We start from the raw sequence: 13,601 nt of genomic DNA, 5'->3' as shown, positions 1-13,601 counted from the left end.
GCGACTGACCACCACCACCAAATAACTGAATCACTAGCTGTACACTTGAAACTAATGCAACATTGTAAATCAACTACATGTCAATAAAACTTTTAAAAGAAAAACAGAAAATGGAGAGGTGATTTTAGGTGCAAAAGAAAAATGCAGGTAACACGAAGCAACTTTCCACAGGCTCTCCTGGAGAGTCTTCCTATGATGCCCCTGGTCTCATTCTGTAGCTTATTATGTCAAACTGGTGGTATTTTCTGTTATATATAAACACAAGTAGATCAAAATTATTTACAAGGCATTTTCTGTTGAAATTATCTTTGGCTATTTTGAGTCCATCTCCCAGTGAGTCCTAGTGTGTAGACGAGGGAGAATAACTCCAACCTTTGTTTCTTAGATTCCTTTTTGTCCCCTTAAAGATGAAAGGGAGTAGTAAACCTGTTTCAAGCGGTGTCATACAACTGGTAGTTTCCTTATAAGGATTTATTGCAAGTACTTGTATAATGGGTTCTTTTTGATCTGGCAGCTATGAGTATGTTACTTCTCTTTAGAATTATTTCACTGCAAATTAATCTTTTGTACATCATTTGTAATGATCTGTCAGTTAGTGTGGAATTTAAACAAATTTGAAGTTCCCTGGATTCAGGAGTTCTCTGATGTTCTCAGGATTTGGACTTAAGCCTCCTGCTTCTGGTTTTCAGTTTTATTTTTACAGTAGCCTCAAGACTTCTCTATCTATACAGCACCAGTGATAAAACATCTAGGTTAAAGATGAAAAGTTTCTCCACATTGAGGGTCACCCAGAGAGGTTCACTGAGTTACATGGAGAAGAGAAGAGGGAGGGGGTAGTTAGAGGTGACTGGAATGAGATGAGGTGGGATCAAAAGAGGAGAGAGCAAGCTAGCTAGTAATCACTTCCTTATGTGCGCTCCTCAGTCTGGACCGCTCAGAGATGTTCACGGAGTTATACAGGGAAGAGGAGAGGGAGGAAGTAGACAGAGGTAGCCAGGAGGATAAAAGAGGGAATTGAAAAGGAGAGAGAAAGATCCAGCCAGTAACCAGTTCCCTAAGTGTTCTCCATCGTCTGGAACACACAGAGATTCACAGAGTTGGATAGAGAAGAGAAGGGGGAGGGAGGAGACAGAGACCACCTGGTAGAGAAAAAGGAGAGTCCAAAGGAGGGGAGAGTGGTCAAGCCAGTAATCTCGCTCTCAGGTAAACTTGGGTACTAAAGATTGGGTTTTTGAAGGTACAAGATTGATAACAAATACCAAAAAGCAAAGATTTAAAGTCTAGAGTAGAGGTTGGATTTTCAAAAATACAATATTAAAGAAAAGAAGAAGAACAAGAAGGAAAAAAAAACACAAAGTCACGAGAATTATTAAAAAAACAACAACAACAACCACACACACAAAAATACATGGCGTTTGCTTTAAAAATAGGGTTTTTTTTTTTGAAAAGTGATAGTAGGTTATAAAAATTAAAATTAGAGGAGAAATAGAGGATGTAAAAATTTTAAAAAGTTAAAAGGAGAAAAAGAAAAGAAGAAAAAAACAATCAAACAACATCAACAACAAAAAAAAAGAGAATGGTTGTAAAAATAGTAAAGATATATCTGGGACTTTCTCTGGTGTTGTGGGCAGTGTGGGGTCACTTCCAAGGTGGTTCCCTCTGTTTAGCTTCTTCTGTTTGCTAGTCTCTTCAGTGTCTGATTTCCGCCCTGACACAAGGTGGACACTTATTTTTTTTTAGGCTCACTTGTTCAGTCGCGCTGTGGGGAGGGAGGGATGCTGCAAGCAACACTGCCGTGTGCTCGCAATGTCTCAGCCACGCTGGACATGCCCCTGCACAACTGGAGCCGATTATACAGAGTGAAGTCAGCCAGAAAGAAAAAAACCAATACAGTATACTAACACATATATATGGAATTTAGAAAGATGGTAATGATAACCCTCTATGCGAGACAGCAAAAGAGACACAGATGTATAGAATGGATTTTTGGACTCTGAGGGAGAGGGAGAGGGTGGGATGATTTGGGAGAATGGTACTGAAACATGTATACTATCAGGTAAGAAAGGAATCGCCAGTCTACGTCCGACACAGGATACAGCATGCTTGGGGCTGGTGCATGGGGATGATCCAGAGAGATGATATGGGGAGGGAGGTGGGAGGAGGGTTCAGGATTGGGAACTCATGTACACCCGTGGCGGATTCATGTCAATGTATGGCAAAACCAATACAGTATTGTAAAGTAAAATAAAGTAAAAATAAAAATTAAAAACAAACAAACAAACAAATTGGAAGACACTGCAGAGTTCCACTGCAAACATATTTCTTTCTCAAAAATAGTAATGAAATAGACTTAAAATATTTACAAAGTCAATGTCATTATAGTATTTTCCCTTTTTAAGAAATGAAGTATAGTTTGCCTGGAACATTACAGTATTTTCAGGTTACAATAGCACCATACTACATTATAATGAGACATTTGTGTTCTTTATGAATTGATAACCTCAGTAAGTCTAGTAACGACGTCACCATGCCAAATTATTACAGTATTATATACTCTATTCCCTGTGTGTTACAGTACATCTGCACATCCCTGTGGCTTATTTGTCTTACAACTGAAAATTTGTGCCTCTTAATTCCTTCACCTGTTTTGCCCAGCACCCCAGCCATCCCCTCTGGTGCCTACCACTTTGTGGAATTGTTGGACCATATGGTAATTCTATTCTTAATTTTTTGATGGACCGCCCTACTATTTTCCATAGTGGCTGTAGCAATTTACACTCCCACCAGCAGTGCACAAGGATTCCCTTTTCTCTACATCCTTACCAATACTTGTTATTTTTTGTCTATTTGTTGATAGCCATACTTACAGGTATGAAGTGATATCTCATTGTGATTTAAATTTGCATTTCCCTGATGATTAGCAATGTTGAGCATCTTTTCATGTGTATTTGGCCATCTGTATGCTTTTCTTGGAGAAATTCCAATTCAGGTCCCTTCCCATTTTTAATTGGATTATTTTTTTGATGTTGACATATGAATTCTTTGTGTATTTTGAATTTTAACCCTCTATCAGATACATAATTTGCAAATATCTTCTCCCATCCAGTAGGTTACCTTTTCATTTTGTTTATGGTTTCCTTTAGTATGAAAGCTTTTTAGTTTGATATAATCCCATTTGTTTATTTTTGGTTTTGTTGCTCTTGCTTGAGCAGACAGATCCAAAAAATTGTCTTCCTTTTAAGTCTTTAATCCATTTTGAGTTTATGGTGTTTGATTATTTTGCATGTAACTGTCCAGTTTTCCCATCTCAATTACTGAAGAGACTTTTTCCTCCACTCTGTTCTTGGCTTTTTATCTGTAAATTAATTGATCATGCAAGTATGGGTTTATTTCTGGGCTATGTATTCTGTTCCATTGATCTGTGGGCCTATTTTTGTGCTGATACTAATCCAGTCCATCCTAAAGGAAATCAGGCCTGACTATTCATTCGAAGGTCTGATGCTGAAGCTGAAACTCCAATACTTAGGCCACCTGATGTGAAGAACTAACTCATTGGAAAAGACCCTGATGCTGGGAAAGATTGAAGGCAGGAGGAGAAGTGGACGACAGAGGATGAGATGATTGGGTGGCATCACCAACTTGATGGACATGAGTTTGAGCAAGGTCTGGGAGCTGGTGATGGACAGGGAAGCCTGGCATGCTGCAGTCCATGGGTCGCAAAGAGTCGGACACAACTGAGTGACTGAACTGAACTGCAATGTTTAGGATATTATAGCTTTCTAGTTTGAAATCAGGGAGCAAGATATCTCCAGCTTTCTTCTTCCTCCTTAAGATTGCTTTGGCTATTTGGGGTCTTTTGTGGTTCCATATAAATTTTAGGATTATGTGTTCCAGTTCTATGAAAAATTCCTTTTGGAATTTTCTTAGAGATTGCATTGTTTTTATAGATTTATTTGGGTGGTATGGACATTTTTAGCATTATTAACTCTTTCAATACATGATCATGGTGCATCTTTCCATTTATTTGTGTCATCTTCAATCTCTTCCCTGATGTCTTACAGTTTTTGGAGTACAGGTCTTTCACTTCTTGGTTAAAATTATTCCTAGGTGTTTTTAAATTTTTGATGCAGTATTATAAATGGGATTGTTTTCTTAGTTTCTGTTTCTACTAATTATTATTAGTGTAAAGAAATGTGACATATTTCTGTACAGCTGATCCTTAAATATTTAGGAGATTAGGAGCACTAACACTCCATGAAGTAAAAAATCTGCGTGTAACTGTTAGTCAGCCTTCCATGTATTGGGTTCCTTTGTGTCTATGTCTGAATTCCACATCCTTGGATTCAGCCAGCTGGGGATCTTGTACTGTTGACTTTTGAAAAAAATCTTCATTTAAGTGGACTTGTGCAGTTCAAGCCTGTGTTCCTCAAGGGTAACAGAGTAGTGAGGAATTTTATAGCCTGCAACTTTATTGAATTCACTGATGAGTCCTAACTGTTTTTCAGTGGAGACTTTAGTTTTCTATATATTGTATATCATTTGCAAATAGTGACAGTTTTTCTTCTCCCATTGCAATTTGGATGTCTTTTATCTCTTTCTCTTATCTAATTGGACTTTCAATACTATATTGAAAAAAAGTGCAGAGCATGGCCATCCTTGTCTTAATCCTAATCTTGCAGGAGTACTTTCCACTGTTGAGTATGATGTTAGAGCTGTGGGTTTGTCATATATGGCCTTTCCTGTGTTAAGGTATGCTCCGTTTGTCACCACTCTGTAGAGACCTTCTATCATTAATGAATGTTGGATTTTGTCAAATGTGTTTTCTGCATCTATTGAGATGATCACATGATCCTTATCATCTGTTTTGTTAATGTGATGTATCATATTGATTGATTTGCAGAAATTGAAACATCTTTGCATCCCAAGGATAAACCATACTTGATCATGGTGTGTGATCCTTTTAATATATTATTGAATTCAGTCTGTTATAATAATATTTTGCTGAGGATTTTTACATCAGTGTTCATTTGGAATATTGGCCTGTAACTTTCTTTTCTTAAATGTTTTTATTGGTTTTGGTATCATGGTAATGCTGTCTTCCTAGAATGAGTTTGGAAGTGTTCATTTTTCTTCAGTATTTTGGGAGTAGTTTCTGAATGATAGGTATAAACTCCTCTTCAAATGTTGGTAGAATCCACCTGTGAAGACTTCTTGTCCTGAAGTCGTTTATTGAGGATTTGGGGGTTGCTGATTCAGTATCATTGCTAGTGAGTGGCCTGTTCACTGTGTTTTGATTTCACCTTTGATTTCTTTGTTAAATCACTGGTTGTTTACTAGCATATTGTTTTGCCTCCATTTGTTGCTGTTCCGTAGTTCAGCCGTATCTGACTCTTTGTGACCCTATGGGCTGCAGCACGACAGACTTCCCTGTCCTTCACTATCTCCCGGAGCATGGTCAAACTCATGTCCATTGAGTCGGTGATGCCACCCAATCATCTCATCCTCTGTCATGCCCTTCTCTTCCTGCCATCAATCTTTCCCAGCATCAGGGTCTTTTCCAATGAGTCAGTTCTTCACATCAGGTGGCCAAAGTACTGGAGCTTCAGCTTCAGCCTCAGTCCTCCCAGTGAAGCTTCAGGGTTGATTTCCTTTAGGATGGACTGGCTTGATCTCCTTGCCATCCAAGGGACTCTCAAGAGTCTTAGCCTCCATGTATTTGTGTTTTTCCAAGTTTTCTTCTTGTAATTGATTTTCAGTTTCATACAATTGTGGTTGGAAAAAATGTTTGATGTGGTTGTTTTCTTAAATTTATTAGCACACGTGGCCTAACATGTCATCTATCCTGGAGATTGTTCTGTGTTTACTTGAAAAGACTGGGTATTCTGTTGTTTTGAAGTGGAATATCGTATATATATATATATATGAAGTTCATTAGGCCTAATGTGTCTATTAAGTGCAAAGTCTCCATACTGATTTTCTATCTGGATGGGGTATTAAAGTTTGCTGCTGTTATAGTTTTGCTGTCAATATCTCCCTTTATGTCTATTAATTTTTGCTTTATGTGAGTGGGTGCTCCTAATTTGAATGTAAAATGTTGCAAGTGTTATATTCTCTTATATGATCAATCCTCTTTCCATTATAAAACGCCGTCCTTTGTCTTTTTAACAGATTTCTGTCTTAAGTCTTGGTACCCTAGCTTTCTTTGTTTCTGTTTGCATGGAGATTTTTTCCCCATCCTTCACTTTCAGTCTCTGTGTGTCTTTAGGTCTAAAGTGAGTTTCCTGGGGGTCGCAGATAGATGGGTCTTTTTTCCAAATCCATTTAGTCACCTTAGACACATTTAGTTCATTTACATTTAAAGTAATTATTGATAGGTATATTTATTGCCATTTGGTTAATTGTTTCTGTTTTTTTTTTTAGTTCTTTTCTGTTTTTATTTTCTTCTCTTTTCTCTTCATTTTTTATTTGATAGCTTTCTTTACTATTATATTCAAATTTCTCCTTATTTTTTGTTTATCTCTTATAGGGTTTTGGTTTGTACATACCATGAGGTTCATATATAACAACCTCTGTATATGGTCTATTTTTAAATTGATGTTTGCTTAAGTTGAGGCACACTCAAAAAGTACTATATTTTAATTCCACCAGCGTTGTTTTATGTTTCTGGAATAATATTTTACATCTTTTAATATTATGTATCACTTAACTGTTTTAGATATTCTGATTTCCCTGCTTTTGTCTTTAAACGTCATACTAGGTTTTTAGCTGGTTGATCCACTACCTTCACTATATGCTTGCCTTTAGCAGTGATATTTTTTTCTTTCATAATTTTCTTATTTCTAGTGATAACCTTTTTTTTTTAAACTATTTAAAGAAGTCCCTTTAGCATTTCTTATAAGATTGGTTTAGTGGTGAAGGACTCTTTTAGCTTTCATTTGTCTGGAAACTCTCTCTCCTTCATTTCTGAATGATAACCTCTCAGGGCAGAGTATAATTGATAGTAATTATTTTCCTTTCAGTACTTTGAATATATTGCACCAGTCCATTCTGACCTATAAAGTTTCTTTTGTAAAATCAGCTGATAGTCCTTGTCTTATGGAGGTCCCTTTGTATGTAACTATTTGCTTTTCTCTTGCTGCTTTTAATATGTTCTTTTCAATTTTTGACATTTTAATTATAATGTCAACTGGATTCATCTTGATTGTGATTCTTTGTTTCCTGGACTTGGATGTTTATTTCATTCACTAGGATGGGGAAATTTTCAGGCATTATTTTTTTTAATATATTCTCCATCAATTTTCCTCTGTCTTCTCCTTCTGCTGCTGCTGCTAAGTCACTTCAGTCGTACCCGACTCTGTGCAACCCCATAGATGGCAGCCCACCAGGCTCCCCTGTCCCTGGGATTCTCCAGGCAAGAACACTGGAGTGGGTTGCCGCTTCCTTCTCCAGTGCATGAAAGTGAAAAGTGAAAGTGAAGTCGCTCAGTCGTGTCCGACTCTTCGCGACCCCATGAACTGCAGACTACCACGCTCCTCCGTCCATGGGATTTTCCAGGCAAGAGTACTGGAGTGGGGTGCCAGTGCCTTCTCTGCTTCTCCTTCTAGAACCCCTATAATGTAAATGGTGGTATGCTTGTTGTTGTCCCAGACATCCCTTAAACTATCCTAATTTTTTTCTTTTTTTTTTTTTTGGTTTCTTTTTCCTTTTTTCTACTCCTATTGGGTGATTTTCACTACTGTGTCCTCCAGATCACTGATCCATTTTTCTGCCTTCTCTAATCTGTTGTTGATTCCTTCCAGTCTGTACTTCATTTCATATTCAGTATTCGTCAGTTCCTGTCGCTTTTTTTAAAAAATATTTTCTGTCTCTTTATGGATGTTCTCACTGAGTTGGGCCATTTGCCTCCAGAGTTCAGTGAGCATCTCTGAGACTATTACTTTGAACGCTTCATCTGGAAAATGTCTTATCTCCATTTCATTTAGTTCTTTCTCTGAGGTTGTCTTTTTCTTTCATGCAGAAGGGCAGAAGGCATTCTTTCATCTCTTCCCTTTGCCTAAATCTATATGTCTCTTTCTATATATTAGGTATAGCAGCTACATCTCCCGGATTTGAAAGGACAGTCTTATATACAAGCTGTCCTGTGGAGCTGAGTGGTACAGTCCCCTCTGGTCACCAGAGTCAGGTGCTCCTGGGGGGTATCTCCTGTGTGGGTCATGTGTGTCCTCCTCTTGTGATTGGGCTGTGATGGCCGCAGGCTCCCTGATGTGTGGATTAACTCCCGGGATCAGGAGCTGCTTTGGAGGGGTGCTGGGGCAGCCTGCTGTGCAGAATGGGGAAGGAGGTGCTTTACAGTAGGCAGCGAGGGCAGGTGCTCTGGGGAATGCTGGGGAAAGGGATGCATGGTATTAGCTAGGTTGATAGAGAATGACAGGCGTGCCAGGCCAGCTAGGTAGAAGGAGAGTGAAAAGGAATGATGCCTGCCAGCACTTCTGACCCCAGAGAAGCTCCACCAGATCCCTGTCCCCCAGCACCTGCCATATATTATTCAAAGGATCTCCTTCTCACATGACCCAGGAGCTTTTCAAGTCACTGCATCTGTCCTGGGACTTGGAGCAAGTGTAACCCCACTGGTTTTCAAAGCTAAATGTTATGGAGCTCATCTTCCCAGTGTAGGGCCTCAGGCTGGGAATCCTGACATGGGGCTCACACGTCTCACTCCTCAGGGGGCACCACTCCAGCTGTGATACCCCTCCCACTGGTGGGTCTCCACACTGGGGATGAGAATTATAACCAGATTGCTTCTCTGCCCCTGTGTAGCCTTTTCGTTTTGTCCTGAATTGTAGAAAATCTGTCTTGCTAGTCTTCAAGTTGTTCTCAGAGATGATTGTTCCCTATGCAGTTGTGATTTGGTGTGTCCATGAGAGGGGATGAGCTCAGGATCGTTCTAACCTTCCGTCTTGATCTGGAGCCTCATTATAGTATTTTTCTGCAGTCAGAATCAGCCAAACATGAAAAGGCAAGGTTAGTGAATGAGCGGCAATGCTAACCTGTTGGTGCCCCCTAGTGGTAAGCCTTAGATTGCCAGAGTCATCTCGAACACTGTGAACTTTGGGGAATGAGGTAGAGGAAGGCAAGGTGGGAAGATGTTGAAAAAGAAGAAAGAACGAGGAAAAAAAAAGTCCTTAAAATGAAGGAAAACAAAAATTGAGTCTTAGAAAAGAATTGACTTCATTTATTTTGCGACTTTCAGGAATGAGCTCTGAAAAGTCATGAACATTTATTTTAGTCCCAGCTCTGAGCTGTGTGCTCTGTGCTTAGTTGCTCAGTCAAGTCTGACTCTTTGTGACCCCATGGACTGTAGCCCGCCAGGCTCCTCTGTTCATGGGGATTCTCCAGGCAAGAATACTGGAGTGGGTTGCCATTTCCTACTCCAGGGGATCTTCCTGACCCAAGGATCAAACCCAGGTCTCCCACATTGCATGCAGATCCTTACCGTCTGAGCCACCCAGGAAGCTCAAGCTAAGTGCTGGTAAGAGCTCACTGACATAATATACCAACCATACAGCTAAGTTCTGTTATTTTTCATCATGTATAAGATGGGGACACTAAGATTCTAATTTAAATATCTGGCCTGGAATCAATCAGTATGAGATGAAGGTCTGACTGGCTCCAGAATCCAGACTTGCAACTGCTTCTATTCCAGCCTTTATTAACAATCATTTATAATGTCTGTAGCTAATAAGAATGATACTGTCAATATATGGGTTTTATATTCATAGCATCTTTAGGAATGAGCAAATCACTTCTTGATATAATAGAAGAAAACTTTATATACTTCTAATATTTTGATAACCGTATGATAATAAATATCTGTAAAACTCTGTAGAAAGGTTACAGTTTTTGATTTAAAAATTCCACTAGTTGATTAGATTTGTTTTTGTACATTGAAATTATTGCATTACTTAACAGCAGATTTGATCCACGAGTCAACAACCATACCACCTGGAATGCACCCAATCTAGTCAGAGTTGACCCGAGATGCTCTAACTTCAGGAGTTAAATATTGCATTGCATGTGGAAAAGTATAAAGTGATATCTTGTCTTTTCTAAGTAATGCATCAGGGACATATTTCCTTCATTATGAAGTGGTCTCTAGGAAATAGGCACCAAACCCTTTATTCTAAATCATGCATTTCTATTTTTAATGACTTTTTTGTTATGCAGTAATGGTTTAATGGTTACAGAGAAGCTTCTAGAACATTTTTTCATGTCAGCATTCTTTCACCGCAGCATTACACAGGATTTTCCATTTGATTTTCTGCTCTTCTTCAAGCCCAAACTGAAATAATAGAACTGGAGGAAACATGTTTCTTTATTCTCATCAAATAAAATTCTTGCTTCTGTCTTTACTTATACATGTTCACAGTAGCCTGAACCCAAAACCACACAGACTGAATATGAAATATAAAATAGTTTGCTTGGAAAAATATTTACCCTGTGAAGTAATTGTTACTAAATACTTTTGAATCAACAAACTGGTAACACTCAAATGGTTTTGAATAATATTTCTACTAATATAAAATTGGCAAGGTTTAGTCAATTTCAGTGAACGTATTGGGAGACCCAGGAAAATATTGTCTAGGAGAATTTTATTAACTAATATAGCTCTGAGTGATTTCAGTTCTTCTCACGAACCTCTCTCTCAACAGTTTTTTATTCTATGCATGCTTGTGGTATTATATTAGTTTTGCCAAGAATTGCTTTTATAAATTGTTTTACATTTTATTTTGAATATTATATAGTATTATGTGTTTCACTGGTATTTATGAAGTAAGTATTTAATAATTCTCGATACAGTTGAACTAGAAGATATTATGACTTCTTTTAATATCTTTGACTGAATGTATTCATGTTTGACTAATTTATGAAGACAGGAAATAGGCAAAGGAATCTATTTTTCTTAACCTGAAATCTCCCCAAATACTCTCAATATTAGATATTAGATATGATGAAATAATGTAAGATTTGTGGGTGTGTCCTAATATAGACCATGCTTAGTATTAGAATTATTTAGATCAAAGATATTGAATCAAATCCAGGGACTGATCTGGGTGGAATGGGGGCCCTTAAGACCTTCTAGGAGGCGAGGCCTGGGTGCTGCTCAGAGATGTTTGGGCATAGTTTTGTTTTTCCTGCAGAGTGAAAATGTAGCCTTGCTGACAGTGGGGTTGGCTTCAGAGACAGGAGTAACTAATAACTACTAATATAGATTGTGTGTGAGAGTTGGACTGTGAAGAAATCTGAGTGCCAAAGAATTGATGCTTTTGAACTGTGGTGTTGGAGAAGACTCTTGAGAGTCCCTTGGACTGCAAGGAGATCCAACCAGTCCATCTTAAAGGAGATCAGTCCTGGGATTTCTTTGGAAGGAATGATGCTGAAGTTGAAACTCCAGTACTTTGGCCACCTCATGCGAAGAGTTGACTCTGATGCTGGGAGGGATTGGGGGCAGGAGGAGAAGGGGATGACAGAGGATGAGATGGCTGGATGGCATCACTGACTCAACGCAGTTGAGTTTGAGTGAACTCCAGGAGTTGGTGATGGACAGGCCTGGCGTGCTGCAATTCATAGAGTCGCAAAGAGTTGGACATGACTCAACTGAACTGAACTGAAGAGCATAGAGATTTGAACAGGGATGAAACCTTAAGTAACAAAAGTTTCTATGCAGCACAAAATTCAGCTTCTCGGGTCTGATGGTATCAGGGCAATTGCAGGATCTCTTTAGGAATTCTTGGGCCCAAGCAACACAGCAGTGACACCCCTGCAGAACTCTGTAAGTCCACCTTGCATCTGATAAGAGTTTACAGGCAGATTCTACTTGAATTTTGTTTAAATTCAGACCTTCACCATTTTACTGAATTTGTGTGAGTGTGTATTTGAATAGGGTTTGGTTCTGGGTGGTTTCATGCTGAAACATGGTCTGTTGAAGTGGACTTTGACTGCTTTGAGAGTATGCATTTTCTGCCTTAGAAGCAGGCAGTTCACAACACTCTATTTTCTTTATACTCATCATTCATTTACCTTTGATTTCTCTTTAAAGTGCTAATGGGCATACTGTGCTCATGTATTATAACGTTGCTTTAAATTTTTATACTGTTTTATTTATTCTCTAGTTAGCATGTTTATAGAGACTTGTGTTTTCGACTAGTGTGTGAGCTCCTTGTTGATGGTCATCGCTCTCATACAACTTTTGTTCTCGGCAAAGGGTGAACTGAATAGAGCCAAATAGGATCAAACTGAATTCCACTTTATGGAATTTAAGTTTGGGTTTTAAAACTAGAACTGTGTGCTGTATCTTGCACCATCATTGTGGCTACCACATGGACAAATGTTAATAGTTAAGATGTGACATCAGAACAATGGCAGATTCTCCCTGCAGTAGAAAATACTTGATTTCATTGCCCTAATTTATGGAGGACCACTGCTGTTCTTTGAAAGCCTTGAGGATGCAGAGGGCTTTCAGAGAAATACTGATGGTGCTCAATTTCCCTATTATCTTCCAAATTCCTTTTCTGGCCAGAGTCAATATATACCCATAAAAACAAATGTTAGTCATTTGTTCAGTTGAAGTGTCATCAAGAAAGAAGCTAGGAAAATGGAAAGGGGCTAGGAAGAAATAAATTTTGATTGATACCATCACTATTCAATAAATATGTGTGATAAATGATCATTCTGGTAAATGTCATCGAATGACAATAGAACTACTTTCCTATCAATAAATGTGCTGGCATTATTCTTAAAGTTAGATAATTAGCATTAATTTTCTCTGAATCTTGCTAAAGAACTTGTACATTCGGGTTGAACCAGGTGAATGAATTATCTTTCTCTCTTTGTGTCTCTCTACAAACTGCTCTGCTTATACTCCACAATTTTCTTGGCAAGGAAATCATCAGGAGAAAGATAACTGTATCTTACATAAGGAGTTAAGTTCCTGGGTGTTTCAAGGCTCAGTTTGAAGGGAGTTATTTAGTTTCATTAGTTTTTAGTTATGGTTCAGAAGCTGTGAGGCCTTTGGACCTGTTTTGTTGAATTTGAACTCCTATGATTTGACAGTCTTTTTGCATTAATCATTATAAGGAAAGCAAGAAAGCGTTCAAGTGAAATATCCTTATTTTATCACTTATGTTGCTCTGAAAGAAGAGCCAATGTTAATATCCTCATAGTTTCTTTTCTTAAGTCTATATTTAAAGCTATAAATATCAGTACATGTTCATATAATATTAAATCCCATAAATTTTTTCTTTTCCAAAATTTGCTTCCTATAAATAGCAGTTTCGTGCTGTCAAGAGCTATGCTTTGATTTGCATCATTTGCAAATTAAAGCTCCCATTTTGGCCTATTCTTCTTTAATTATACTATCTAAATTTCTTAAATTAAAAATCTACTCTATTTCTTTTCAGGGCATCCCAGGATTTCCTGGAAACCAAGGATTAATGGGACAAAAAGTAAGTATGACTGAAAGTTGAAAGATTTGGGCCTGGGATCTGTTTATGAAAAGGGCAAAGTGGTGATGTCTCTTCACATAGAATATATTTTGTCACATT

General features: G+C 38.2%; 1 protein-coding gene across 2 annotated transcripts in view; it reads left to right on the top strand.

Moving 5' to 3' along the window:
- COL21A1 (collagen type XXI alpha 1 chain) overlaps positions 1 to 13,601 on the top strand; it is a 254,450-nt gene that overhangs the window by 216,668 nt on the left and 24,181 nt on the right. For both annotated transcript variants that reach the window (XM_018039271.1, XM_018039272.1), the window contains one exon: positions 13,458 to 13,502. In XM_018039271.1, the coding sequence (XP_017894760.1) occupies positions 13,458 to 13,502 (45 nt within the window). The remainder of the gene's footprint in view (positions 1 to 13,457; positions 13,503 to 13,601) is intronic.

This window comes from Capra hircus, chromosome 23 (assembly GCF_001704415.2).
Source record: "Capra hircus breed San Clemente chromosome 23, ASM170441v1, whole genome shotgun sequence".
NCBI classification, from domain to species: Eukaryota; Metazoa; Chordata; class Mammalia; order Artiodactyla; family Bovidae; genus Capra; species Capra hircus.
This window is presented reverse-complemented; position numbering and strand designations above follow the sequence as displayed.